Below are 26,100 nucleotides of genomic sequence, written 5' to 3' on the forward strand. Positions count from 1 at the left end.
AGATCAGCAGTGCCGGGGCTAGATTCTGTTCAGAACAGAGCCTTTTATTATTGCTTCTCCTCTGTGTAAGCAGTTGACGGTCCATGCTTCACGTGAGGCAGTATGGAGACAGATAGGTATCAGGGCAGAGGACTGAAGATGGTATCTGATGAGTTTGAATCAAGATAAAGTTTGATATCTGTCTTAGTTCACTGGATGGCTGTGCATTAATGAGCAAGGATATTGAAAAAAGGAATAGAGAGACTTGAACATCTCCAGAAATTCTCTGCCAGCCTTCTTGGTATTTGTCTTGTATGCCAGATTCACTCTCATTTAGTGTTCCTGACCTGAAATCCTGTCTACAGGCAAATGGAAACAAAAAGCTCCACAACCTTGGGTGTTGGTGTTGGAGGAACTGTAGAGCCTTTCTGCCACCCGGAGTGGGCTGCATTTCCCCTAGGGAGGAGAATTCTCTACTTTCATCTATTCAAAGATACCTGCTGTGTTTCTCATTGGCCTTTCATCATTTGCACTTGGCATTTGTTGTCTCAGCTGAGTCTAGAACTGCCAATTCATATGTGAATTCACAATAATTGAACCCATGTTAACAGATGTTACCCCCAAACTGCAGTGGATCCTTGCTTTTCTCTGTCTGGGACAAATGTTCAAAGCTGTGGTGCCCACTTAATTCAAAGGACTCCTCTCTGGAGGTCTGTGCAATGCAAGGCTCATTCTCTGTCCTGTTTCTTTAGTCTAACAACCCCACTTTTCAATGCTGTGAGCAAATTTTTGAACAGAACCTACTGTGAAAGGGTGGGGCATCTTGCCTCCACCTCTTTAATGACTCACATCAGAGCAGGCACAATCCACACCACCATAATAGCAATTGTTTGCAGTGGTTAATGTTTGCAAAGTGCCACGAAGAAGTGTGTCAAGCACTGTAGAAGTACTGGTTATTCACATTTTATTCTCAAACCAGTCACATGTGCTGCTCACTAAGATGCATCCTTCTTGTGTTGGGCGTAATGCCTAGGAATCTGTGCAGCGACAAAAGGGTGTGGAAAGCCCCAGGCATGCCCTGTGACCCGAGGCAGCCAGGACCTCTGTGAGCATTCATTCCATCTTTTGGCCATACCCAGGCAGTATGATGTAGATGTTCCATTTACGCACCAAGGCCAGGGAGCAGGTGGAAATCGTTGAAGTCTGAACACTGTTGGCATTCCCAACAGCTCAACTATTTCAAGCCAAGAGCTTGTAGAACATGATTAGCCCATTCCCTTGAGGTGAAAAGGTGAATAAATTTGTTGTGTTTCATTGTTTTTGTTTTTTTGTTGTCTGCATTTGGCTCAATGAATCAGTTTTGTTCCTGAGCTTATATGCTCTCCAGGCTGTTTCAGAGGGAATGTCAGAGAGCAAGCATTTCAGCCATCCTGCTGATCTTGAGCTATTTTGCTTTACTCGTGCTGCCTAAATGATGTCCATCTGTTTACTGGTGGTACAATTTCAGATATGGTAATATTACTGCTGTCTTCTTTTCTGTCTTGTTTTCTGGGGGCAGTAGGTTTGGAACTTCAGTTGTGCTCTGTAGCCCCTTCAAGACTAACAGCAGAAGGCAGAAGACTAAAAGCAGAAGTGGCAGACAGATTGGTCAGGGGAATCGGGGGCTAGAACAACATTCTTCCAGCATTTCTGAATCTTGTTGGGTATCAAGGGTAACTGGGGCAGTAACTTGGCAGTGTGCTTTTGTGTTCTTAGTAGCAATGCATTCACAGGGCCCTGCTGCGTCCTGAATACACGAGAACAAAGCATAGCTTGAGCATTGGCTAAGGGATGCCTATCATGAGAGCCAGGGCAGCTCAGAGGCCAGCAGCACCAAATGTGAATCAATGGAGCATGCAGTAATATAAACATTACTGCCATATTTCCTCCCTCATTCAGGACGTGGGCATGAGGGTGTTTTTAAACAGAACTCCAGAATTTAAGTGAAAATACAGAATTCCAATAGCTAGACCTCATGGATTTTTTGTTTGCTTCCACTTAGAAGACATTTTCTGAGGTGGTCTGCATACCAGGGCCTTATGATTTGTGTGTCGGAACTTCATCTCTTCTCTCCCAAGGCGCTTTCTCTGCCCATGGAGGAGACATCACCCCATGACCCAAGAGAGCTTGAAATTCTATTTACCCTGAAGGAATCACAAATTATTTATGTGCAGCTCTGGTTTCAGTGAGCTGAGTGAAGTGTATGAGTGAGACCTAGATTCTCTGTAGGCCTGATCCCTAGAGGTGCCAAGGAACCACCGGAGTGCTGGATGCCTTGAGAGCATAGTTCTGCCTCACAATTTGCAGGATTGAATCCTCTGACAAGAGATGCTGAAAGGACAAGGGAAAAGATGCTAGAGACAGTGCTTTGTGGTTTACAGACTGAAATGTGATTATGTTTTATTTCTTGCCTTTAATTTTCAGGCCTGGCCCCAGGTCAGCTGTACACATACCCGGCACGTTGCTGGCGCAAAAAGAGGCGTTTGCATCCTCCCGAGGATTCCAGGCTGAAGCTGCTGGAAATTAAACCTGGTACGTATTTGTTTGCCTCTCTCTCTCTCCCGTGCTGCAGAGCAGCTGGCATACACGCAAACCTGGCATTTAGATCTTGGGCTCCATCTTTGTCCCTCTCCATCCATTTCTCTTTGCATTTATTGCACCTTAACTTAGTTTGCTGTACCAGTAACCACTAAACTCTGTACTTAACTCACGCCTTGCAGAAATGTGCATGGTTTGTGCTGAAGGAAATGAGCTGATTTTACCTTCCATCGGACTGAATCCTGGGCATCCACAAGTAAATGTATAGGGATGCAAAGGATCAATTTTTTGCTAATTCCTGCCTCAGTGTGTTATTAATCAGTCTTCCTCTGTCATCTGCCACCTAGTCTTTGAGAAGACCACTGTGTGTGAAGAATGTTACACTGAGGAGATTTATCATAAAGGGACCAGGGGTGTGGCCTGAAATCTATTTCCTGAAGCAGGAAATAAAAATTAGCAAATATTTTTATGTGTGAAAATTATGCCACATTTGTATATGTGTGTATGCCTATATGCGTACCTTAGTCTGTTCTTCTTTCATTGCTATTGTCCTTGGTACTCTTCCCACACAATTAAGCTGTGTGAAGTGATGAATCTGGATGCTGAGCGAGTAACTGTAAAGCAGATGTGGAGGAGCTGCAGCTGTCAGGAAGAGAGTAGTGTTGTGCATTCTTCCCTGCAGTTAGTAATAAAGGTTTGCTGTCTTTGGGTCAGCTGCTATGAGAAAGAGGGAGTGCACAGCTGTATGTGGTTTTTAAGAGGTGAGACAGTGCCAGTTTAAAAATTACAGAAGAAATCTCTAAAACGTAAATTAAGAATATTTTAAAATAAACCTGTTTGACAGAAAAAGGTGTCTGGGAACTGAGCTATACAAAGCAGTACTGATAACTTTGCTTCTGTGCAGTGATGGATGAAAAGGATGAAGGAAGAAGTAGATGGACAAGTTGTAAACCCAATAAAATCAGAGGCAAAATTCTTGTTGATATTAGTAGAAGCAGACGTTTGAGGACTCCCTGCCTTCAAGCTGGCAGATGTGAGCAGGCAGTTGGATAAAAGGCAGAAATGTCTGCAACTGCTCTATTGGGGTGCAGACCAAGGATGAAAGCTCAGCTGGTAGATAGAACCAGACCTCGTAGCAAAGCCAGCCAAAAAGGCCAATTGAAATCAAGTCAGGTTACTCAGATGTCAGTGAAACTGAACTTGAGGAAGAAGATGATGTTGGCCCATGGAAATCTCTGCCTCGCTCTTTTTTGATGTTGCAAGCACTGTTTGCCTTTGTAATTTAGTAAGGCAAAGCAGTAGTGTGGAGTTAGATGCTTCTTTGTTTGCATTATGATTCTGTGCGGTACTCACTGAATGCCAAATTAGTGCATCCTACTTGCCACAGGGCATGAAAGGCAATTACCACAAAGTTATCAGATAAAGAGACCTCAGCATGTCTGCTTCTGTGTTGTTTTCCCTGTTATAAACGTCTCTTCTGCATCTCAGGAGCACTACTGCTGTTGCATTGCCACTGGCAGCCAAATAAGGCAAGTTATATTGCTCTGCCATTTAAATCTATTTTCCAACCAATTTCTATCTAGTGATTAACTTTCTTTATCAGTTACACCATGAAATAATTTCAGTCCATCTGTGCATATCTGGAATAGTCTCACTAGCCAAAATGGGATTTTTCCTTTCTCGAGTTTGAAAGTATATGACCTACAGAAAACACTGGAACTCCATTTAAAGGTAACTTTTGACAATTTTAGAACAAAAAAGGTTGTTTAATTTATTTGCAGCATGCATCATAGAAATGCTGTAGATTTTCTGAAGGGGATCACTGAAATAAAGTCTAGCTGAGCCTAGGAATCTACCTTCTGCTGGCCTCTTTATTCCTCAGTTAAATGTTTGGTGACCGTGTGGGGCACAGATATGGTGATTTATAATCCCTTAGAAGCACAGAGGTAATGTAGGACATAGAAATTTGGAAGAAAACTCATCTAAATATTTCAGTTTCACTGTACCTTGGTTTTGGACGTCCTCATCTTGACTTAGAGCTGTTCTCAGTAGAAGGTCACTGTTTGCCTTGCTTGTGCTGTGTTAATGTGAAGTAGCTGATTTTTAGGATAGGAGACTGTTGAGTTGGTTATATGTTATATAATGTATGCAAACAATGCAATTCTACAGCATCAGGTTAGGGCTAAGCCTTATTTTTCTTAAGTTTTACTTTTGTAAAACATTTTTACATTTAAGATTTATTTTTCAGATATAATTTTAGTAAAAGTGCCACTGTGAAATTACAGAAGAGAATCTCAGCTTCAAAAGTTTCTAATCCAGCAGTCAGCGGAAACAAAAGAGGATATGAATGCTTGTTTGGGCTTTGGGAGTGGTTCATTACAGAGATAAGTTGCATCTAGAAGTTCAAGAGTTGTGGATAATTTGGGAGATACAAAGACCTAGAATTCTTGTTTAACGCTCTAAGCATCCTCCATCCTACTCCAATAGTCTATCCAATAAATATGTGGTAGAAATAAAGTATTGCCAAAGCTTACTTATGATAAAGGCCTCAATGCAGTCAATATTATTATCAGATCTTTATGAGTAACTCTAAGTATTCCTGACATTTAATTTCACATGAACTAGTCTTTGTATTTCAGTAACAGATTCGTATCGTTGGAACCAAACATTATGCCTCAAGAGCAGCCAAGTTTTCATCATTGTAATGGATATGAGTTGTTGAAGTTATTAGGTGTTGATATGTTAGTGATATTCATGAAAGTAGGTCTCTGCCTCATTCTGTTCAACCAAGTATGGGCAAGCCTAGCTGCCTGCAAAACTGGGCAGTTGTATTTGCATGGCATTGGAACAGTGAGAGGACTGGAAGCAGGTTGTGCTCCCACACATCCTCCTTATCTGGCTGTTCTCCTGCCCAATAAGAGAGGAAGAGTAGAGCAGAGATCCTCTGTATGGTTGATGTGAGATTGTGGGAATGGGAGAGAGAAGAATGTTGGACTGAGCTGCATAGCCTGTTATCTTACAGGAAAGGGAGGAGAATTTCCAACTCTCCTACCATCAGCTGAATTGCAAGTGCCACAAAGGCAAGCAGTTGAGTTCTGGCCTTTAGTAATATCAGAGCAGCTGGAAAGATGAGGTTTTGAAATAGAAGAAAGGTTATGCCCTGATTACACCCAAGTACCTTTGAAATTTTAATTGCTCCCTGCCCAACATGCTTAGTGGTTTTGTGGTACTGGGTGATAGCATGATTCTGTGTTGGGTCAGGTATCAACATTGTGAAACTGGTATTACCTACTGTAAACCCTGCTGACAGTTGGGTATTACACAAGATTTGCAGCTATGTAAATGAGAACAGACAGGATGCCTATGGCTGCAAACTCTGGAATTTAAATTGGTAGTGTCCCACTTCAGTTTTACAAGATGGCTAAATATAGATAGGTACGTACATGCACGCACACAGAACTTTTTAAGTGTTTCACATGCTATACAAGTGTAGAGAATATGGCTGGAAAGTTCCTGTCTCAGTTTATTCCTGCCCTTTGATTTTGAACTCTGAAAGGCGACAGAGAGGTCTTAGAGATGGCAACCTTCCCATCCATTTGGTGGCTGTGGAGTACAATTTGTGTGTGCTGCTGCTCTGGTGAGACTGAGCTGTTAGGGTTCATCCTCTTACTTACCACTGGGTAGTGTGCTGTTCAGCTGAACTGCAGAAATAGCCAATTTTTATTTATTTATTTTTTTCCCCCCCTGTTAACAACTCTGAAGTAGTAAAAACAAAAATATTTTTCTTTTGCTATGATGGACCTTGTTCAAGGCAAGTATCGAGACCAGATTTTCAGACGGCCCTTGAACAATGCCTGATCTGTTGTCATCTGACATGTAGGAAACACCTCTGTGATTGTGAACAAATGAATGGATTCCTTACAGATAAGCTGTTATCTATTCCAAGCATCTCAGCTTACCTTGTAGAGACTGCTTGACTGCAGAAGGTACTATGTTTATCCTGGGAAGTGCCAAGTGCCCTCAGCTCTTGCAGATGATGCTCAGCATATCCATGGAGATCAGTGCTCTTTAAGGTGGAGCACTTCACTGAGATAATGTTAAGCTGAAATTAAAAATCACAGGGCAGAATTAGCATTACTATCATTTATACGATAGCATCTAGAGACTCGAGCAACTTGATAGACCACTATCCTGGGGATCATTTTGAAGTTGTCTTATACCATCTGCCACACTTTAGCAGTTAATACGGTCCAAATATAAGGTATACAAAGAAAGTCCTTCTATTCCAAAGTAGAGAAACAAACTACAATGAAAATAAATCACTTGTATGAAGGTCTAAACAGAGGTTTGTGGAACAGTTGGAAATTGAAACCAAGAACACAGAACTCAGTTCCCCTGTGTTCTCTTTTCCTTATTTATATGTCTGATGTCCCTCAAAAACATTAGAGCCTAAAAATAATTTGAAGCACTAATGATAATTTCCTTTTAGCATTTTCTTCAGATGGGCCAATTAGTATTGACCAGTTTTACTTTTTATTTCAATGCTTTTCTACACAATCACTTGCTGGTTCTTGTTCAGTAGTGCCAGACAGCAGTATTGTTTCCCTATGAGCTCTGTATGGAAGTACACTTCTTTTTTAACAAAAAGTTTTGCCATTATGTAACATATATGGAAACTTCTCTGTGATTAAGGGGTAAATTTTGCTTGTATTTTAAACCCTACCTATGGCCCCCTTTTAAAATCCACGAAGATTGACTTAGGATCAAAACTGGCAGGATATCTCTGGTGTCAAAGTAGAGTACTTCTGTGAAATTTAGATAAGATATTCCTGAAGGGGCCATAATATTGGAGGAACAATTGCTCAGACTTCGGACAGCTTTCTGCAGATCTGACTATACCAAAGACACTTCTGTGGATAACTGTTTTACTACTGTTTTGTTTTAAAATATTACAGTTATTTATTTTCTGTATCAAAATCAAAATTTGGGGCAGGTGTGATACAAACAGGAGATAGGTGCAGCTTTTATTCTCTGATGTCTTGGTCTAGTTTCTTCACGTAAGGCAGAGTTTCATTGCCTGTTACCAGATGCTGTGTCCTTTGCTGTCTTCCCTCCAAACTCTTGGGATTCAAATGTATTTGGAAATTTGCTTTACATTCAAGTATATTTGCATATGTAAGTAGTTTGGCTTTTAACATTTCCCTGCCTGTCTTTTACAGTATGCTCTTTAATACTTTAAGATACTGTGTGTTTTGGATTTTTCGTTTTTTCCTTTTTGCATAGTAATTCCTGATTACACCTGCTGGATATTTCACTGTGATAGGATTGGAAATAGGCTCTGCATGTATCTGCTTCTTTATTCAGGCTTGCGCAGAAGCAGGTGGTGCTGCAGGGCCAGCAGAGGGAGCAATGAATAGTGTGCTCTTTGCAAGGACAAGGCCTGAGTCTGGTCCACGTACGCTGAAGTAGGTCAGGAGTCAACTCTGCAGAAATGAATGGAACTTGCTGCTTGTAAAACTAGGGTAGGAGAGTGACTGATCCTACTGCATGAGTCAACGTTTAACACATTTCTTCTCTGACAGGAATAGGTTATTTTTAACTCATTATTTTAGAAATGGGATTTGATTTTGGTAGGGGGTGCCAAAATAATATTTTTGTGGTGTGTTTATATCAAGTGTTTGGCAAAAATTAAGTGAGATGTCAAGTAGCTCAACCTCACGGTCTGCAGACAGTGGTGAGGTTCATGTTTGAAGATGTTGCATAACTCATGTCAAATAATTTTACTGTGCAGTTCCCACAGCTATCCAGTAGTTTTTTGTAGGAATAGAGTGGATCTCATTTTCACCTATACCCTTCAACATTTTTGGCACCTTAAGTAGAAGTAAAAAATATATAAAGAAATACTTTTTATGGTAGAGATGGTGGATAAGCATCTGTTCTCGTGTGGTGTTACAGTGCATGTCTGCACGGTAGCTGTGCTGAATCCTCAGGTTGGATTAACATACCTGTGCTTGTATCCCTTTGGGACATACTGAAGATTTACATTATGATATGTGTATCTTTTAATTAGGGCTAAAATAATAAATTTTAGCATGTGAGAAGGAACATTTATCAACACTGTAGGAATCCTTCCTTAACAGCCCAGCTTTTCTTCTGATCATTTCTTTAGCGAATTTGGAACCTGACATGAAAATGGGTGGAGGAAATTCATTGTTTACAACCTCTAACTTTTACTTATACTAAGGTAAATATTGATTTCTGCTGGGCTGTGGTTGTTGGTTTTTGTTTTTGTTTTTTTTTTTTTTACTTCTTATCCAGCAAAGTACCTGAGCACTGTCCTCAATTTAAGTAGGTGTTTATTCATCAGATAAGACCGCAGCTTACAGATGAGTCCATCAATGGCACAGATAAAAACAGTAGGCTCCAATTCTCCACTAATCTTGCCTTCAGATTGTTCACAGCAGGACGTGGCACCATAGGAAAGAGCTACTGCTCTGTGACCTTTACACACTGAGCTATGATTAAGGTTAGAAAAAATAACTTTTGTCACCAAGACAAAACACATCAATGTTGGACCTTCTTGTGCATCTGCTCCTTCCTTTTATACATGCACATAACCAGCCTCTATTCCATCTCATCAGCCACCCTTTAATGCTTCCAACAGTTTGGACTTTTGGCAGTCTAAATCTCTGGCCAGATAAAGTTTGTTTTCCTTTTCTTATGTAGCACAAAGAAACAGAGAACCTATCCTTTCCTGCATGTATACACTGACATGGAATCATAGTGAGGAAATCCTGCAATGAAATACCTTTGTCCCATTGCCAGTCTGCATTTGAGGTGCCAGCCTCCTCGTTTGAAGTTCTGCCAAACGACCCCATGCTTATATTGCCACTACACCGTACAGCGCAAAGGGCAGTGGAATATCTCTTTAATATCTCCTTTTCTCTCTGTTCTTCAGTGTTTCAAACTGAGGTCCTAAAAACATCTGATTTGTCTCTTTCAGAGAAGTGCCTAGCAGTTAGATAATGAATCTTTTTAAAGAGCTTGGGAGGAGTAGGGGAGATCTTTAAATAAAAAGGAATGTCTGAATAAAGTCTACCACTTTCCAAGCCTTTAAAGTGCCATTAATAAACATTTTGGCCATTATCATGTAGCCTTACAAAGCTGGCGTGAAAGTGTACCAATGCTGATGCAGAATCTGGCCATATGTTTACTATGATGGCCAAGACAACAAGTAATTTTTTACACATCCATTTATACAAATAAAGAGACTCAGTGTAGGTGAGTTGTTCCGTCAGTTTCTATAAGGCTGGCTGAGCAGCTGAAACCTTAGAAAGTTATCTGAAGTTTTGTGCAGTGTAACTCTTCTTGCTTCACTTTGGCCACTGGCAACTTGGCCTTCTGCCTTGTGTGACTGCCGTGGTTGAGGTAATTTCTGACTTCTTTAGTTCATGTATTGTCCTTGCTAGGCATTATTGTGTGCACTGAGATACAAGCTCTTAGTCTAATATAGCTCAGTAAGTTTAAGGATGAAATTGAATATATATTCCCTTCAAATGGGATTTCATGATTTTGCAGGTATAAAACAGGCTTGTTTCTAGAAAAGCAAGTAATATGCTATAAATAGTCCACTCAAGAAAACAAAAACATTGCTGCTTCTCCACTCTGCTGTTACCCTACAGGTTTACAGGATTAACTTGTGTAAATAGTTTCTCTTTCAGTTGTGGGATCTGGAACAGGTCACTGCAAGTATTTTATATGCCCAATTTTATCGTGAGAACTGTGCTGGTTAGCTAAGATTGCTCACATGAATCACCTGGGTTTACTCTTGGTTCTTGTGTGGCTCAGCTAGTTTGCATAATTAGGAGAAAGCTGCTTGCAAAAGCCACTGGGCTTTGGAACCTCTCTGGATTTTGATCAAAAGCCTATTGAAGCCAGACCCCTCTGGCTCTAGCAGTTAGTGGTTAGGCTAAGGCAGAAGTAGCAACTAAATGAGATAAAGCCATTTTGGAAACTGTTAAATCTTTGTCTGAGCCTTGTCCCTGAGAATGAGAATGTAGACTGCACACAGTGACCCCATGCAAAGCGGTTGTGAGTTCAGAAGCCTGGCAGTCGCTTGGAGGTGATTTTTCCAATGGTGTATAATCTCAGCTGTGTTTAATATATTTGTGAAAATGAAGTAAGGTGACTTTCGAGTCAGGCTATTTTAAAAATGATTTGGGGCAACTAGATTACTGTAGCAGGCCATTAAACTGAAGGAGTAAGTCGTGTGGTGAACTTGGAGCCTCTGCAGTGTGACTGGTGTGAGGAATGCTTGGAGGCAACTGAGATGATATTGGCTTGAGATACCTGAGGCTGTGTGGGTGCTTATGTGTGGTCCTTTCTATGTTATCCAGTCCATTGTTTTGTTCTTCTACTGTTCTTGGCTACTCTGCGTTTGACCTACATTGGGCTGCTAGGAAGCATCTTTGTGAAGAGGTTTTTCAGCGTGTGCTGCCTAAGCTGCCAAAGCCTAACTGTGAATGTAAGGTCTCTAGGAGACATTATTACTACTGGAGAGAGAAAATGCTGTGGGGTTTTCCCCATTACTATGAAATTAGCATTAATGTCTCTACATAACCATTAGAACTAGAACATAATCTTAAAAGGGGGGAATTATAGGTGAGCTTAGGATAAGATTATACTCTTTGAGAAAAGATGGCTTTGAAAAAGCATGTCTTTGCTCTTTGAGCAGGTGCTGGGGGCAAGACATGGGTTGCCAAAGTAAGCAGTCCTCTCTGGGTCTGCAGAAGAAAGGGCTGTGAGGACCCTGGGGAACTACTGCTACCAGTGGTTTTGTTTTGCTCATGGCACAAATGAACTGCTCTCCAGCTAAGTGGAGGGGCAGTGGGAAGCTGTCCTGTGGCAAGCTTACAGCTAGAGCTGAACCTGAGCAGCTTTGCCAGCAAACCTCCTGGCACTTTGCTAGCCAGTACAAATTCCTTAAAAATAATAAGCTATGTTGGCAAAGGGACTTGTGAAACACAGGGATAGTTTAGATGCATGTATTGGACACGTGATCCCATGAAACATGTATCCTCTATTGAATACATAGCATCTATTTTGTGTGTTTGTGTGAGTAATCCTTGGAGTTCTTTGGTAATCACATGAACGGGGCTTTATAGGATCAAGTCCCCACAGCTTAGCCTTCTAAGATGCCAATCTGTCTAACTCCAGATGAAGAAAGCACCTGAGCTTGGGCTTTAAGAACATGAGTGATCTTTTCATAATTAATGGGACTTGTCACATGCTTAAAATCAAATTTACATGTAGAAGAATTGTTTGGACCAGATTTGCAGGTTTGGTACTTGAGCATCTTGCAAGATAGAGCCCCATGCTAGATTTACCTCTTAACAGAATGTGTGCAGTGTTTTATGTAAGAAAGAACTTAAAAATGAACATCATAGAATGTCACTGCATTCAAAATATGACTTTTTAAAAAGTTTTCTTCAATTTTGTTCTTCTCTTGGCACGTAGCAAATTCAATTGTTTTGTAGTCTGAAGTATTATAAAAGTTCTAGCAGGTATTGTTTTTCTAGTGTGTATATAAAGTGAAGAGCAATGAATGTTAATATGAAGTCCAGCATGAGATCTTACAACCCAGGGTTTTCAGATTTGCTGACAGTAGAATGAAGGGGTGTGGTGGTGTCCTCTCTCTCATCCCTGCACCTTCCACCACCTTCCCTGGTGGATTTTTTGTCTGTTATTCCCGTTCTGTGGTGTAAACGTTTTACACCCTTGCAATTGTCAAGATATTAAGCATGTTTTTAATGGATTTCAAATCTTTATTATATTCCCTGTGTTTTGTATTTGATTGTCTAATAAATTACAGATATCTTATGCTTGGGAATTCAGACACCACTGGCATTTGCCATGGAGTCCATTCCCAGCAATAAACTCCTCGGTGGAGAGAGAGCTGATGCAGTGTACATTTGGAGGGGCATGAAATGCAGAACAGGTATATATGACTTTTCTATGCAACATCTTCCAGACCAGAGATCTCACTGAGGTTGCCCTTTGAGCACCATTTCTCCTTAAACTAACAGGATGATTTAAGGCTGGAACCTTAGCTGCTGTAGGTGAATATAGTTCCATTAAAGTCTATAGCGAGTGGCAATTTACATCAGCTAGAGCTGTGGTTCTTGATGTAGGAGAAAGAATGAAAACTTCACTTATGATGGACTTCTGAATGTGTGTAATTACCCTCGGGAAGTATGGGATAGATTTCTTAGGAACACATATGGCCATGATTAAGAACCTATGCATGTCCTACAAAGCTGTAGAGAAAATTCTTTTATTGTTGGCCTAAAGTAAAAAGCATTGCATGAGGGAATAAAAAACAAATTTTCAAAACTGAGGCATACAGTTAGTGCTAAAACTACACTGAAGCACTAAGCAAGTGGCTCGTTTCTTTGTATTTTTAAGAGACACTGAATGCCTTTATGTTGTCATGATTTGCTTTGTGAAATGTCAGTGAATGACAGTTACAGATATATACTACTGTGACAGAGTGAAGTTCATAGCTGTAGGAATTTCTGCAGCGATGTTGCATTTGTAAATGATGCTGTGGGTACATCTGCCATGTAATGCTCAATGCCTAAGTGAGATAGCAGCATGGCAGTAGAACTGGAAACACAGAGTCTGTATTTGTGAGCAATGCTATAGACCAATACAGTATCGGCAAACAAAGATACTATTAACTAAATGGAAAGAGTCAGGATTAAGTGCTTTGTGCCTCTGAAGCTGCTATACTAGGGATGGCACTATAAATATACTTACTGTATATTCTTCTGGGGAGCTTTCTTTTAATGTCTGAATAGGGAAAAAAATAAAAAAATAAAAAAAAATAAAAAAATAGCTCTCTGCTGAAGATAAAGCCTCAAGTACATCTGAACTCTCAGCGAGTGCTACAGATGGAACCAGAGTGCATCCAACTTTTTGTTTTGCCTTTCAATCCTGAATCTTAATTAGTTCCCTACTGCTTTAGTACATGCACAACATTCTAATAGTCATAAGGACCTACTCCAATCCACGCTGCCATTTCCACAGTTCGCTCGTTCATACCAGTAGTTCCCCAAATTCCTCCCCCCACACCCCAACCCCCCTGCCCCTCCCCATTTTAGGAATAGCGTAAGGAAAACTAAATAGCCAAGCATGTAGCTGTAGATTGATGAGGTTGTCACACCATTCTCTTCACCATTTTCTTCCACCCTGCACTGTTCTCTAATAGATGGATGATTGCTGGGGGGGAGAGAGTTAGTAAATCCCACAGCCAGATGTTCAGGGATGGACAGAGCGACCTTCTCCAGGAACCCAAAGGAATATAACTGTGTCCTTCTGAGGAATAAGGACACTCAGGTGCCTCTGGCTGCCTGTGTTTATCTCTCTTTTCAAAAGGAGCACGAATGGGCTCAGCATGGCTGCAAGGATGGATGTTTCTCAGAGCATCGGGGAAATGACCAGTCATCCGTCTCTTCACTGTGGAGTCTGCCTGCAGCCATCAATCTTGTAGCCCAGCACGGCAGCTCCTTTGGCTTAGTTTGGCTCAATGTTAGATGAACAAAGGGAAATGAAAGCTGAGCAGGGGAAAGGAGAGGAGAGCAACTATTCTCTATTTCACTTTATTTTCCCTTGGTATGCTCTCTCTCCTACTCCCCCATTATCATCTATTCTTGCTGTATTTTGTATGCTGTGGAAAATGGCCAAAAATGTATATTTTTAGGATCTAGGAGCTTTACAGCATTTTTTTGTTTGTTTGTTAGCAGAATGGAGAAAGGAGAGAAATATTTGGAAAGGGATAATTCAAGGCCCAGAGCCTTCATTTGTCAGAGTTTTCTGTGGCAGTTTTCAGAACAAGTCTGCCATAGCTTAGCTGCAATAGGCAAGGACAAGGAACAGAATAGCTTTCCTCCATCTTATTTTCTTTGCTCGCCCTTCCTGATTCCTTCTTCAGTGCCATTTTAGTGTTTTCAGATGTGTGCTTCATGTCTCTACTCCCGTTCTGTTCAAAAAGCAATTGGAAGAGCAACGTTATGGGGCTATTTGGAAAACAGTATGTATCCAAGTATATGCCCAAGAGCCATGCTGGCAGCTCGTGTCAGCAAACACTAGTTCACTTGAGCCTAGCCTGCCTGATACAGCAGTGCTGGGGCTGTGTAAGCGTTGCACAAGCTGCCTAAGCTCATCCAGCACCTGTAGTTCATGCTGTGAAACTAGAGGTCGTGACAGTATCTTTGTTGCAGTTGGTAGGCAACCTATCGTAATCAAAAACATTCAGATATGACTGCTTATAAACTTAACACTGAAGTAACTGACTCTAGTACTGAACTCAGATGGGCCATGTTTGTCTGAAATCCTCAGCTGTGATCTACTTTGAACGAGACTGAAAAGAAAGACATATTGGAATTGACTGCCTGTGTTGGATTCCCAGAGCTAAGGTCTGTTTTTTTTCCATGGTGGGCTGTAACGTGGTTGCTTACTCTGTTTTCTCCTAAAATTCCTGCCTCTGGATATCATAACAGAATGCGTTTAGCTTACTTTATAGAAGGCTTATTTAGAGATAGTACTGCTCCTGCACTTCCCCTTTGTGGTGTATGATTGACGTATTTAATAAATGCATGATTACATTTACTTCTAATTTTCCTCGCTAACCTCAATGATTTAAGCATCGGGTCTGAAAGAGCCTGGCTCTCCCCTGCAGAACTGTTGTAGGAGATTTCTCTCCTACTTTTATTGGAGGCAAAGAATTGAGATCTTCCAGGCGTGCTCAAAGCTTATTAGGAGATTCAAGGCCCAATGAAGCACTAAGAGCGAGCAAGGGAACTCTGTAAAAGCAGATATTGGACACAGAGATGTGTCTGAGGAGTCTTTACCTGCTTCCGACCCAAATATGCCATCTGGAGTGAACAGGCTTATGCCAAGATAGGGAAAATTTATACTATCCTGAGTTTAAAGGACTGCTTTGCATTTGTTGCTTTTATTTTTTTTTTCTTTCTTTCTCCTTCCCCCCCCCCCCCTTTTTTTTTCTTTTTCTTTTTTTTTTTTCCCTTTTTATTCTAAACAAAAGACGTAAACTCTCAAGAAGAACATTTATTTCATGAAAACCAGTTTCTCCTCCCTGACTCCTTGCTTGTTTAGGATTTATAAGTGGGCACAAGACCTTTGTGGGTGGGGATATTCAGAGAGATCCCATAGCCTTTCTTTCTTATTTTCTTTACAAATCAGATAGCATCATTTTCTAAACTGTGAATTTAATTGTACCCCTTTCAAATGAATGGTCAGATTTTCTGCTGCTACTCATTTTTTTCCTGCCTGCAATTTTTGAAAAAGACAAATCTTGTTCATGCTGTCATGAGACAGGCTACCCCAGATGGCACATTTGTGTCTCAGGATGCCCTCTGGCTGGCCTTTTGGCAGGCATTCCAGTGGCTCTGAAGGTCACCTTGTTTACACCTTGCCTTTTCCCCCTCCCTATTCAGAGTCTTGCTGAGCCTGCAGGCTGGGCTTCACCATCTGCATTTTCTCTCGTGCCATTAATCTTCCTGTTTACCATTCTGTTGTTAATTCTAGAGTTCACCTTTTTGTCTAAACATTTTATAGGCCTCTTGGAATTCCGTACCTTTTTTTTTGTGGCAACTGATCTGAGCATTGCAGTGGATGATTTGCTTTGTTCTTTTCCATTTCTGTAGGGATCCCTACTAGAGTCTCATGTTATTTTTCTATTGGAAGCCTTCCTTCTTATAGTAAAATTCTTCAATTATGTATCTTGATCTGCCAGATTCATCTAACCATATGAGTAAGTATTGTCCCCGTTCTTTGGAAACCACGAATTGGCCACTGAGTGGAAGCAGGTCATTGTTTTTTCTTGGTTAGAAAAAAACAAGGTTTAAACCTGGTTTTGTGAGAACCTGGGAGTACACCTTGTCTTTTTGGTGCATTTTATTTGAATGTCTAAATGCCTATGAATATTAAACAAGTCTACCTAGAGGATAGATGAAACTATCTCCTCTTAACATATAACAGCAACGCAGAGGGTACCTTTGTTAGGCTTGAGATCACATAGGAGGACAGCAGCAGTTACAAGGGTATCGTCTCAGATTGCTGTTTCCTATTCCCTGCTAAAATAATTGGTCACTGCTGTTGCTTTTCTGTTCTTCAGTGGTGTTTATGCAGGTTTGGCATTTTAGTGAGCTGTGGGTGCTGAATGAGCTCTGCTGGCACAAATGCAGTACCAGGGCCAGGACACTTGTAGTCTAGCTGAGCAGCATTAATAAACCCTGCTGCATCCAAGCCTTCAAGCTTCTTGAGTGTCTCTGCCTGCTCCCTGGTACTTTGGGCTTTAGAAGGGCATCATTAACTGAGCTGCAGCATCCCATGAGCATATGAACTTGGGTAGAGCTGAGCTCTGCACTCAGGCAAATAACCCCCTGCAATCCAAAGTAGAAGAAAACACAGTGCAGGCTCCCAGGAATATTGCTGGACTCAGATTGGCTTTGGCAGCTTTATCAGCTCTGGTTTAATGCCGGCTCTGCTAGGCCCAGTCTGAATTAATTGGGATGCGCGTGCACTGCAGTTGAGAGATAACTGCATTACAGAGATTTATCTGCTACTAAAGGTATCCTCTCCACCATCCTTGATAAGGAAGAGGAGACGCTATGCAAAATGTCACAGAATTTGTAGCAAGGTTAAGGTATGGCTGTTCTTATGTATGGTTTATGTATGAGGCTAGATTCAGTGCTGTCACGTACAGAAATTGTACTGTTGGTTGCAGCAAAGGCCCACTCTCTGTTAGTATCTGCAGGGCATGCATTGTGAGAGTGGCTGATAGCTCTCTCGGTAGTGGACAATAAATAGGTTCTGGTTCTTCTAATGGGTCAAAAGGCCAAAGACCCATCCATCTGTGTGAGTCTACCTATACAACTACTTGCAGATAGGTTGAGCAAGTTGTTCAGTCACTCCGTAATAGGCCAGAAGTGATGTAAGGGTGGTGCAAAGCCTGGAAGGATAGGTTATATACTCAGGAACTTTCTCTAAGTTGCAGCAGTTATCCAGCCTCTGTCACCTGATACTATGTACAGTGTTTGCTTGTTCTTATTCTGCTGAAGTCCTGGCTTTGTCTGAGTCCATCTAGAGCACAAATACAAGAGCAACCGTGAACACAAGTGAGTGCTATAATAATGTTACTGAAAGGAAATATTCTTTTACAGTTTGAACCTCGAGGGTAGTTATTTGATCCAGCATTTAGTCTGATATTGTAATTTGGCAGTCTTTGAAAAGCAGGTACAGTATATTAAATGTGACAATGATTTATATGTTTGCTGAGAAATAAATCTGTAAAGAACTTCTAAGAGACAACCAACAAGAGGGCTGTTTTTTATTTTATTGTGAGATTTTATAGAGGCATTCTAGCCTGCCAAAGAAATACAGCTGCTTGTAAAGTCCACATTTTGATGATGGGTTAAACTAAACAATACTTAACCTTATGTTTGAGGGCCTCTGCTCTTTTTTGCAGTTTTATTTCTCCCTCCTGTTGTGTCGAAGTGCCCTGAGGCATATTTTAGCTAGGGATTGATGGAGTTTTTCCATTGGATCCTGATTTTAAAATTCAAAGCTATCCTCTGATTTTTCTGCAGTTTATGCTCAGGCTGAAGGTGTATGGCCTCCCTATATCACATCTTCCTCTGTCTCCTTCCACTTCTTTCTCTCCCTGCCCCATTCCCCCAACCTTACCATGTGAGCAGCAGTTTTGAAGTAAGAGGTGCTATGGTTTTTTTATTCTCCCAGTGTTCCCTAGGTCACACCACAGTAATCTCTGAAATTCATTTGGAAGCAGTATAGAATCTCATGGTTTCGGTATGTTGCACCATGTGGATACAGAGCTGAGCTGAACTGTGCCCCTGAAGAGAATTTTCACTAAATGAAGTCCTCCAAACTATTCTTTCCTCCCCAAATGACTGGTATCTGAGGAAGCAGGTACTTGTTTTCAAGTAGTCTTGCTTCTAAAACATGTTTATTTTTCTACTTGACCAGATTCTCATTCTCACCCTGGCACTGTTTACCTTGTGATTGTAACAGCTCACATGAGGTTTGAAGTTGGAGCTAGGGGGAGAGTTGAAAGGGTTAAGGAAGCAGCCTTACAATCTCTTGTCCAGTCATGGATTTATTGTATATGTCTTGGATTAAAAACAAAGCGAATCTGATGTTTGCAAGTGTCTAGGGGCGTTTTTTTTTTTTTGGCCTTAGCGACCCATCATGAGAAGCTGTGTCTGTAGCAGTCTAGTTTTAGGAAAGGGTGGAGTGGCTGGAGGTCCTGTGGGTCGGGTTGGAGAAGACTGGAAGTATAGAGCTGACACTGGAAAGTTTGCTACAGATGGGTGCAGTGATGCTGGGAGAACAGGCTGAGATGGTAAGGATCATGAAAACCCAGGATTAGAGCATAAGGACACTGGCATCGAGCATCTGCACCTGGGCTAGCAGGTGATGGTGCAGTCAAAGTAAAGTTTTGGAGATCTCTAGAAGGAATGGAGATCAGTACTGTGCTGAGCTGGCAGCAACATGCTTAAGGGCAAAGCTTGCAGAGCCCTGTCTTTAGAGTGTACCTGGTTCTGGTCTCTGCTTTGAAAGCATCCATTCCAAGGACAGTAACAAATCGCTGTACTGGTCATGAATGTAACAAGCATGCAAACAAACGTGCTGAGGAGAGTTTGGTTGTGTCCATACAGAAAAGCTGCAAAATCCTGCTATTCAATGTAAAGCATTGTCTACTCATTCTCTCTTAAGGGATTCCGTCTCCCCTGCCCCCACCCTTTGCACTCTAACGCTATATTTGTGCCTTGGAGATGTGGAGATGAGCATATGATGGATGGATGGATGCTGCTAGTCTGGGTTTTTCACCACCATTTCCCCTGGGGCACTCTGTCTGCTGGCAGAGAGCACCATCCCAAAAGATGGTATCTTTTGCAAACTCGACAGCTAACAGACAGCTTCTCTCTCTGCATATTTCCCAAAAGAAGAGCAGGCTTAATCTGGTTTTTATATGGCATATTTCATTATAATCTTTTTGACTTCCCATGTTCCCACTACACCATCATAAATAAAATGCTGGGGGTGGGAACAGTAGAGATGCTGAGGCTTCACACTCTTGTGACACTGATAGATTCTCATTTTAAACTGTCATGGGATTTAATTGCTTGCTGAGCCACTGTGCTGCACTTTCAAACACATCCTGCCACATCCTCTTAATGAGCTTAGTGGCTGCATTTGCTCAGCAGTAGTTCTGTTTGCTGTGAATTAGGTGGTTTTTTAGACCACCTATATGATTTTAAAGAGCCAGTGGTTCTTAAGGTAATATCTTTGGATTTATCCATCTTAAACAACACTTCATGGACTCCTAATATATTGTTTCCTCTGGCACTTTTTATGTTCCAAAAAAAAAAAAACACACAAAAAAAAAACAGCACCAAGAAACAAACACACAAAAAATCTATGTGCAAAGTCAGTGTTTGTCTAAGAGGGTTTTTGGAAGCCGGATTGCTTTGGTTTGCATAGTAGCTGTCTCTGGCATGATAGATCATGCTGGAACTCACCCAATAAGTATCTCTGTTCCCAATTAGAACTGGAAATGGAGCTGCTTAGGAGTGCAAAGAGATGATGGCTTGGGTGGCAGCTGCTACTGTGGAGATGGAAATGATCCATTGTAAAACAAATACGTTATGCTGTATAGAAAAAGGGATGGTTGTTTTTATTTTATTTTTCAAAGAGACATTGAAAAGTTGCTTAGCTCCAATGCATCTCAAAGCAAATTTAACACATTTAAGGACAGACATGTACTGCTATTTTGGTGAATCAAAACTTGAAAAAAACCACCATTTTGTAGGATTTGTGGAAATGCGATTCTTTTGGACATGGCATATCCATAGAAAGCAGATATTGGAATAATGCTGGCATGGATGCTTGCTCAGATCCTACCACTGCAGCCTACTGATCTTGATAAATAGAGAGGTTTTTGCTCTGGGCCAGTAAGCAAAAATAACCATGTTAATATAATCATCAAATTGAACTCTGCCAAGTTAAGAAAGATAAATTTTAACTATCAGTAGACATACATATTTGCATTGTACTATATGCACAATGTTTAGTTGTGACACCAATAATACCTTGGTTTATTTAAACAGGAAGAGGTTTTAAATGACATTTTTGTTTTCATTGATGGAGTTTGTTGATATACTCTTTTATTTTGCTTAGTTCTGGCTTTCAGTGTGTGGTATTCCCTGCATCTCCTTCACTAACCAAATGCTATTTTATTTGCTATACTAATCAAAAGGGAACCTAACTACAAACTGTCTTAAAATTGTTATATTAAAAAAGAGTAAACTTTTAGCTATATGGCTTTTACTAGTAGTTACTACTTGTTATAAAGATTATGTTCCATGAAATTGCTATGTGTGAAGAAGAGCTTGTGATACAAACTAGGAGTTATAACAGAAAGAATTTAGAACAATTAGTGAGTAGCAAATGTTATTACCTATATTTAAAGTGGATTTGGATTTGATTCAAGAATTTAAAGAGCCATAAATTCTACACGAACACTGGAGAAATTGATTGAAACTGTAATTAGGTGTAAGCAGTGAAGCACCTGGGAAATGATGATATAGGAGGTTCTGACTGACTTTTTTTTTTTCCTCCCAAAGGAAAATCGTATCTCACCGCTCTTAAAATTCTCCACATGGTATGTAAAGGATTAGCAGATAAGGAGGTTGACAATTTACTTAGACTTTCTGAAGAACTTTGGTCCTCTCCAAAAATAAACAACGCATTATCTTGGATCAAAACTTCTAGAATAAAATGTGAAACAAACAATTTCACAAGAAAAAAAGAAAAAAGCTAACAGTGGGTGCATCACGGTTTGGTTTCTGTTCCAGTGCAGTGAAACTTAGCAGTGAAACACTTGGAGAGAGAGAGATTTAGTGGTTAAATACAAAAATTTGTTCATAGTACAAAGTTATCTAGAGCAATCTTGGCCAGGGGAGGGAGATTCCTGTCTGAGGGCCTCATAGTGGGGATATGAATATCCATTGAGAATGGGCAATGGGATGGACATCTTAGTTTGCATTTGGAATGTTACCTGCTGGAAGTCCTTGTCCCTGTTACAAGATTCCTAATTCTGCCTATCATGCAGCCCTGGGCACTGTTGAGGCAGTGCATACGCCTGAGAGAGATTGCTGTGGACAATGTAAAGAACAGCTTAATGCTTTTGTTTAAGTGGAGGATGTGGCTTCATCTTAATATACTGGATGTGGTATTGGTCCATCTTGATGAGATTTCTGAAGAATGAGAAGAAATTCAGGAAGATCTGACATGACAAAGTCCCATGGAAAATCTCTCATGGCAGGGAAATAAAAAAGTCTGTGGCTGTTTGTCTTTGAAAGGAAAGAACTGGACAGAAATGACAAAAAAGTTTGGTCAGGAACTTCTATTTTCCTTATCTTATAGCATGAACAAAGGGACAGACGATAAATAAAGCAAAATGCTCCATCTTTCAAACCGTAGTTCAACTGTTGAACTCACTCTGGTAGGAAGGTATTGAGGACAAAAGTGCATCAAAATTCAGAAAAGGATGGGCTATTCTGTGTATTACCAAAGGGACTAGATGTAGGATAACTGGAAGTGATACTGCATTTATCCCTCAGGTCAGACCTATTAGATAGCATTGAACTATTTGTCTAGGTTAACTGAACCATCTTTTAGATTTTTGGACACTTTTATCTCTGAGGATTCAATAAGTGTTTTGGAAATATATTTTCCTGACTTCATTACTGTCTCCCTTTAGAGACTAGGCATCTTCCAGGAAAGACTGAATTCATTACCGAAACAGAATTCATTACAAATGTGTCTGTGGACCTTCATAGGTTCTTAAGCTGTAAACTTTACACTTCAGGTAAGATAGTTTGCCATTTCCCACTTTCTAGAGCTACTTGGGAATGAAAATTTCCCATAGAAGCTACTGGCAGAGAAGGAAATAAAAGAAATTGAATAGCTGTTAACTCAATGGGTAGGTAGGAGGCAACTGTCCTGAGTTTCTTTTCCCAAGGTTTCCTCTCTGCTAGTTAGTTTTTAGATACTGAATCTCTCCATCAATAAAGTGGGTATAAAAGTATTACCTTGCATTACCTTGTCAATGGGATGTTCAATTTAATAACTGGAAAACACTATGAGACTTTTGGATGAAAATCTTCCTGGAGCGATTCTGCTGGAAAGTAGCATGCCTTTTAAGATAATGCCTTTTAAAAACAGATGCTCTTTTTTGACCTTAAAGCCTACTTTTCCCCACAAATGTTCAATATTTCTGGAACAAACAGGAAGTAGTTTTACTTTCATATATGTTTTACTTCTCCCCTCCTTTTATTGCTCATTTCCTTTACTAATGCATTTGTTTGCTGGGTTTATCAGAGACAGGCACAGATTGTCATAGTGAAGACACCTTTGTTACTGTTGCCCTTGAGTTTGCTTGAAGCTTCTTTTCTTTGCTGAGAATATGATTACCTGTTGGATTTTGCAGTCCTGCAAGGTTCACAATACAAAACAAGTGCCCTTTTGCACCTAGGTACAGAACTTTGAAACCAGCCTAACCCATGGCCAGATACGATTGTGGAGGTTCCTTAGTGACTTGAGGTTCAAGTGTTGTGACTTGCACGTAACTCGAGTCTGAAGTCCTTTCTTTCTATTGAAATGTTTGGATTTAGCATCCAGAGGGAAGTAGCAGGAGTTCATAGATGGAATTTTGGTCTCTGCTTCCCCATTGACTTGTCTTTTCTCTAGCCCAAATAAGGGAGAGGTTAGAAAAGGTGGCATAGTAGGGGAGTGTGTGCAGAGCTTAATGTTAAAAACAGAGGCCTGATTGAATAGGCCTCCTTGTGATGAGAGGGGGTCAATAGAATTGATCCCCTCCCATTGTGTTGGCTGTTCTGGGAGTTTCCTCTGAAAATCCCAGTGGTTTGAATATTCTGCATGGTTTGTACTCGGCCTCTCCCTCCATGAATACAATAGCTTTTGCTGGAATTTTTGCTGGGTTTTCTGTGGTTATTGGCTGAACAGTGTTCTCTCACTTCAGAAAACTTGAGCAAGCGTGTTCTGGAAGCACTGATCAGGGACCTTGAGTAGCTGACTGGCTTAAAGGTTTTTATGTAAGGATACAGTTGCCCCCCAGGAAGCAGATTATAATTTACTGTCTCAGGTGGAAGTGTTCATTCATTACTTGGATTGCTGGAGTGATTTGGGGTTTTATAAACACACAAATTTATGTCCTACGGAGTTTACAACTCATGGTGATAGAAAAGCAGGCCAGCCTCAAGCAAATTGGGAAACACAATACAGACCTATAAGGTGAAAAGTGAACAGAACTGTGAAATCAGGACACCAGATGCTGTTTTGTAAAGCGTCAATTCTATACGTTATTGCTTGATAAATCCATTGGCTAAGAGGAAGGAATTAATTTTAGAAAGGAGGGAGAGCTTGAGAAATCCATGCTTTGGCATTGTCAGGTAAAGAGACATTTGGGATGTGTTTCTGCCATAGGATTGCTCTGAATGAACACCTACACAAGTAGGGTAGAGGCCAAGAAGAAAATGTAATTCTTGCCTGGGTGTATTTTAACATCTTGCTAAAATTAACATGCTATATTTGCCTGTCTGCTGCACCGTCTCATAATCTAGTGACAGAATTTTTAAGGGGATTTATGCTTTGTACCTTCACTTGCATGGCATGTTGCATCAAGCTACCTTATGAACCCTCTTTATCATTTTAAGTCCCATGCCTGAGGCCTGCCCCTGAGACACCTGTTAGTTTGTAAAGCAGTGGCTGAGGTTCATCCAGCTACACAGACTAGGTTCTGCGCTTGTAACTGTTTGCTGGTGGTTCTTCATTTGCACAGTCCCATTTCGAACAAACTGAAAATTTTATCTAGTAAAAAATGGAAGTCAATATTCAGTGAAAATTCAAGGCAAAAATTCCATTTGGTTGTTTTGTTTGTTTTTGATTGGCCCCACTTACTAGGTTTCTACTTCCCTGTGTGTGGACTAAGCCCTTTTGTGAGAAAATGCTGCTTGTAGCTGTTCCATAACAACTCTGCCAGATACTAAATTGCATGGAATTACTTCTCCGCTTCAAAAGATCTGATCTTCATATTTGTTATTTCAGTGTCTTGGAAAGACTTGGTTTTGTTTTTTAATTGAAACAGAGGGAGTTAACATTAGGGAAAAGTATTTTCCCCCTCCTTTTATTTCCTCTTGATGTATTATGGCTGGCCGTCTTGTCCTGCAAGCTAACACAGCTTTTCAAAACATATCAGATTTTCAGCAAGATAGAAATGAATCTCATAAGGGAATTCTTAGAGATTTGGAGAGCTCTCCTTCAAGATACAGGAAGCTGGAGCATTTGTCAGTCTTCTGCTTGTTGGCTCTGTCCTTCTACTTGTGAGCTGCCAGGGGAGATACATGAAGTTGGTGTTTTTTGTTTTTCAGAAGTTGATCTGCCTCTGAAAAAAGATGGCTTCACGTCAGAAAGTACAACACTGGAAGCCTTGCTACGTGGAGAGGGAATAGATAAAAAGATGGACACTAAAGAGGAAGACCCTATACAAGAAATCCAGGTAAAGGAGATACCTGTGCCCTGACAGCAGTGCTGAATTTTATGATTTGTCTCTAAGCATAGTAGATTTTGTCCTACTGCAGTGTAGTTCATCTGTTGATGGTTGTGTCATTCTACTGTCAAAATGTTGTCAAACCATTGTGTTACACTGTGATGCTCAAAATGAACTGAGGATCTCACTCTCTTTTTCTTCTGTCACAAACATCTCAGTCACTTGACTGTGTTCTGCTCAGCTTATGTGTTGGAATTTACAGCAGTATGAGACAACTGCATACAGAACAGACAAGTAGAGATGGGTCCCAGCCATAAACCAAATTTTAGTCTCAGAAAATTATAATGAGTTTGAACATGGGTTTGAACTCATATTTGCAGCAGTTGACAATAATAATAATAATAATAATACTGTTGTTTTGTCTGTTTTCAGTTATACTGAGAATCCTTCTGGAAATATTTGAGCAAAATAAATAAATATATTCTAATGTTAATTATCTCAGTTATTATTAGTAATGAAAAGAATCACCTCTTTATATGTGTTATGATTTGAAAGTTATAGGAATATTTGTCAAGTTTCCATTTCATCCTTTAACAATATAAAAAATAGAAACACATTTGTTGCTCTGTCACAGAAGGAATTCAGCTAATATAAAGGGTTCTTAAGGGCTTCCCACTTCACATAGGCACCTTAAATTGCTAGGAAAGCAAGCTTCTCCTGTGGGAACAGCAGCAAAAATTTGGTGATGGTAGAACACCATTGTGCTATGAATCACTATGCTAGTGATGTTTAGGGAGAACCATTAGCAATATGTCTATCTTTATCATTTTGGATGAGATACAAGATGTTGCCAAATTTTGCCCATGCCA

The 26,100-nt window shown here is 40.4% G+C and overlaps 1 protein-coding gene across 5 annotated transcripts in view; it reads left to right on the forward strand.

Annotated features, from left to right (window-relative positions):
• DPF3 (double PHD fingers 3) overlaps positions 1-26,100 on the forward strand; it is a 188,411-nt gene that overhangs the window by 69,936 nt on the left and 92,375 nt on the right. For all 5 annotated transcript variants that reach the window (XM_015864660.2, XM_032445149.1, XM_032445151.1 and 2 more), the window contains exons 3-4: positions 2,443-2,550; positions 25,113-25,240. In XM_015864660.2, coding sequence (XP_015720146.1) covers positions 2,443-2,550; positions 25,113-25,240 — 236 coding nt within the window. The remainder of the gene's footprint in view (positions 1-2,442; positions 2,551-25,112; positions 25,241-26,100) is intronic.

The sequence above is a fragment of the Coturnix japonica genome, chromosome 5 (assembly GCF_001577835.2).
Source record: "Coturnix japonica isolate 7356 chromosome 5, Coturnix japonica 2.1, whole genome shotgun sequence".
In the NCBI taxonomy this organism is placed as follows: domain Eukaryota; kingdom Metazoa; phylum Chordata; class Aves; order Galliformes; family Phasianidae; genus Coturnix; species Coturnix japonica.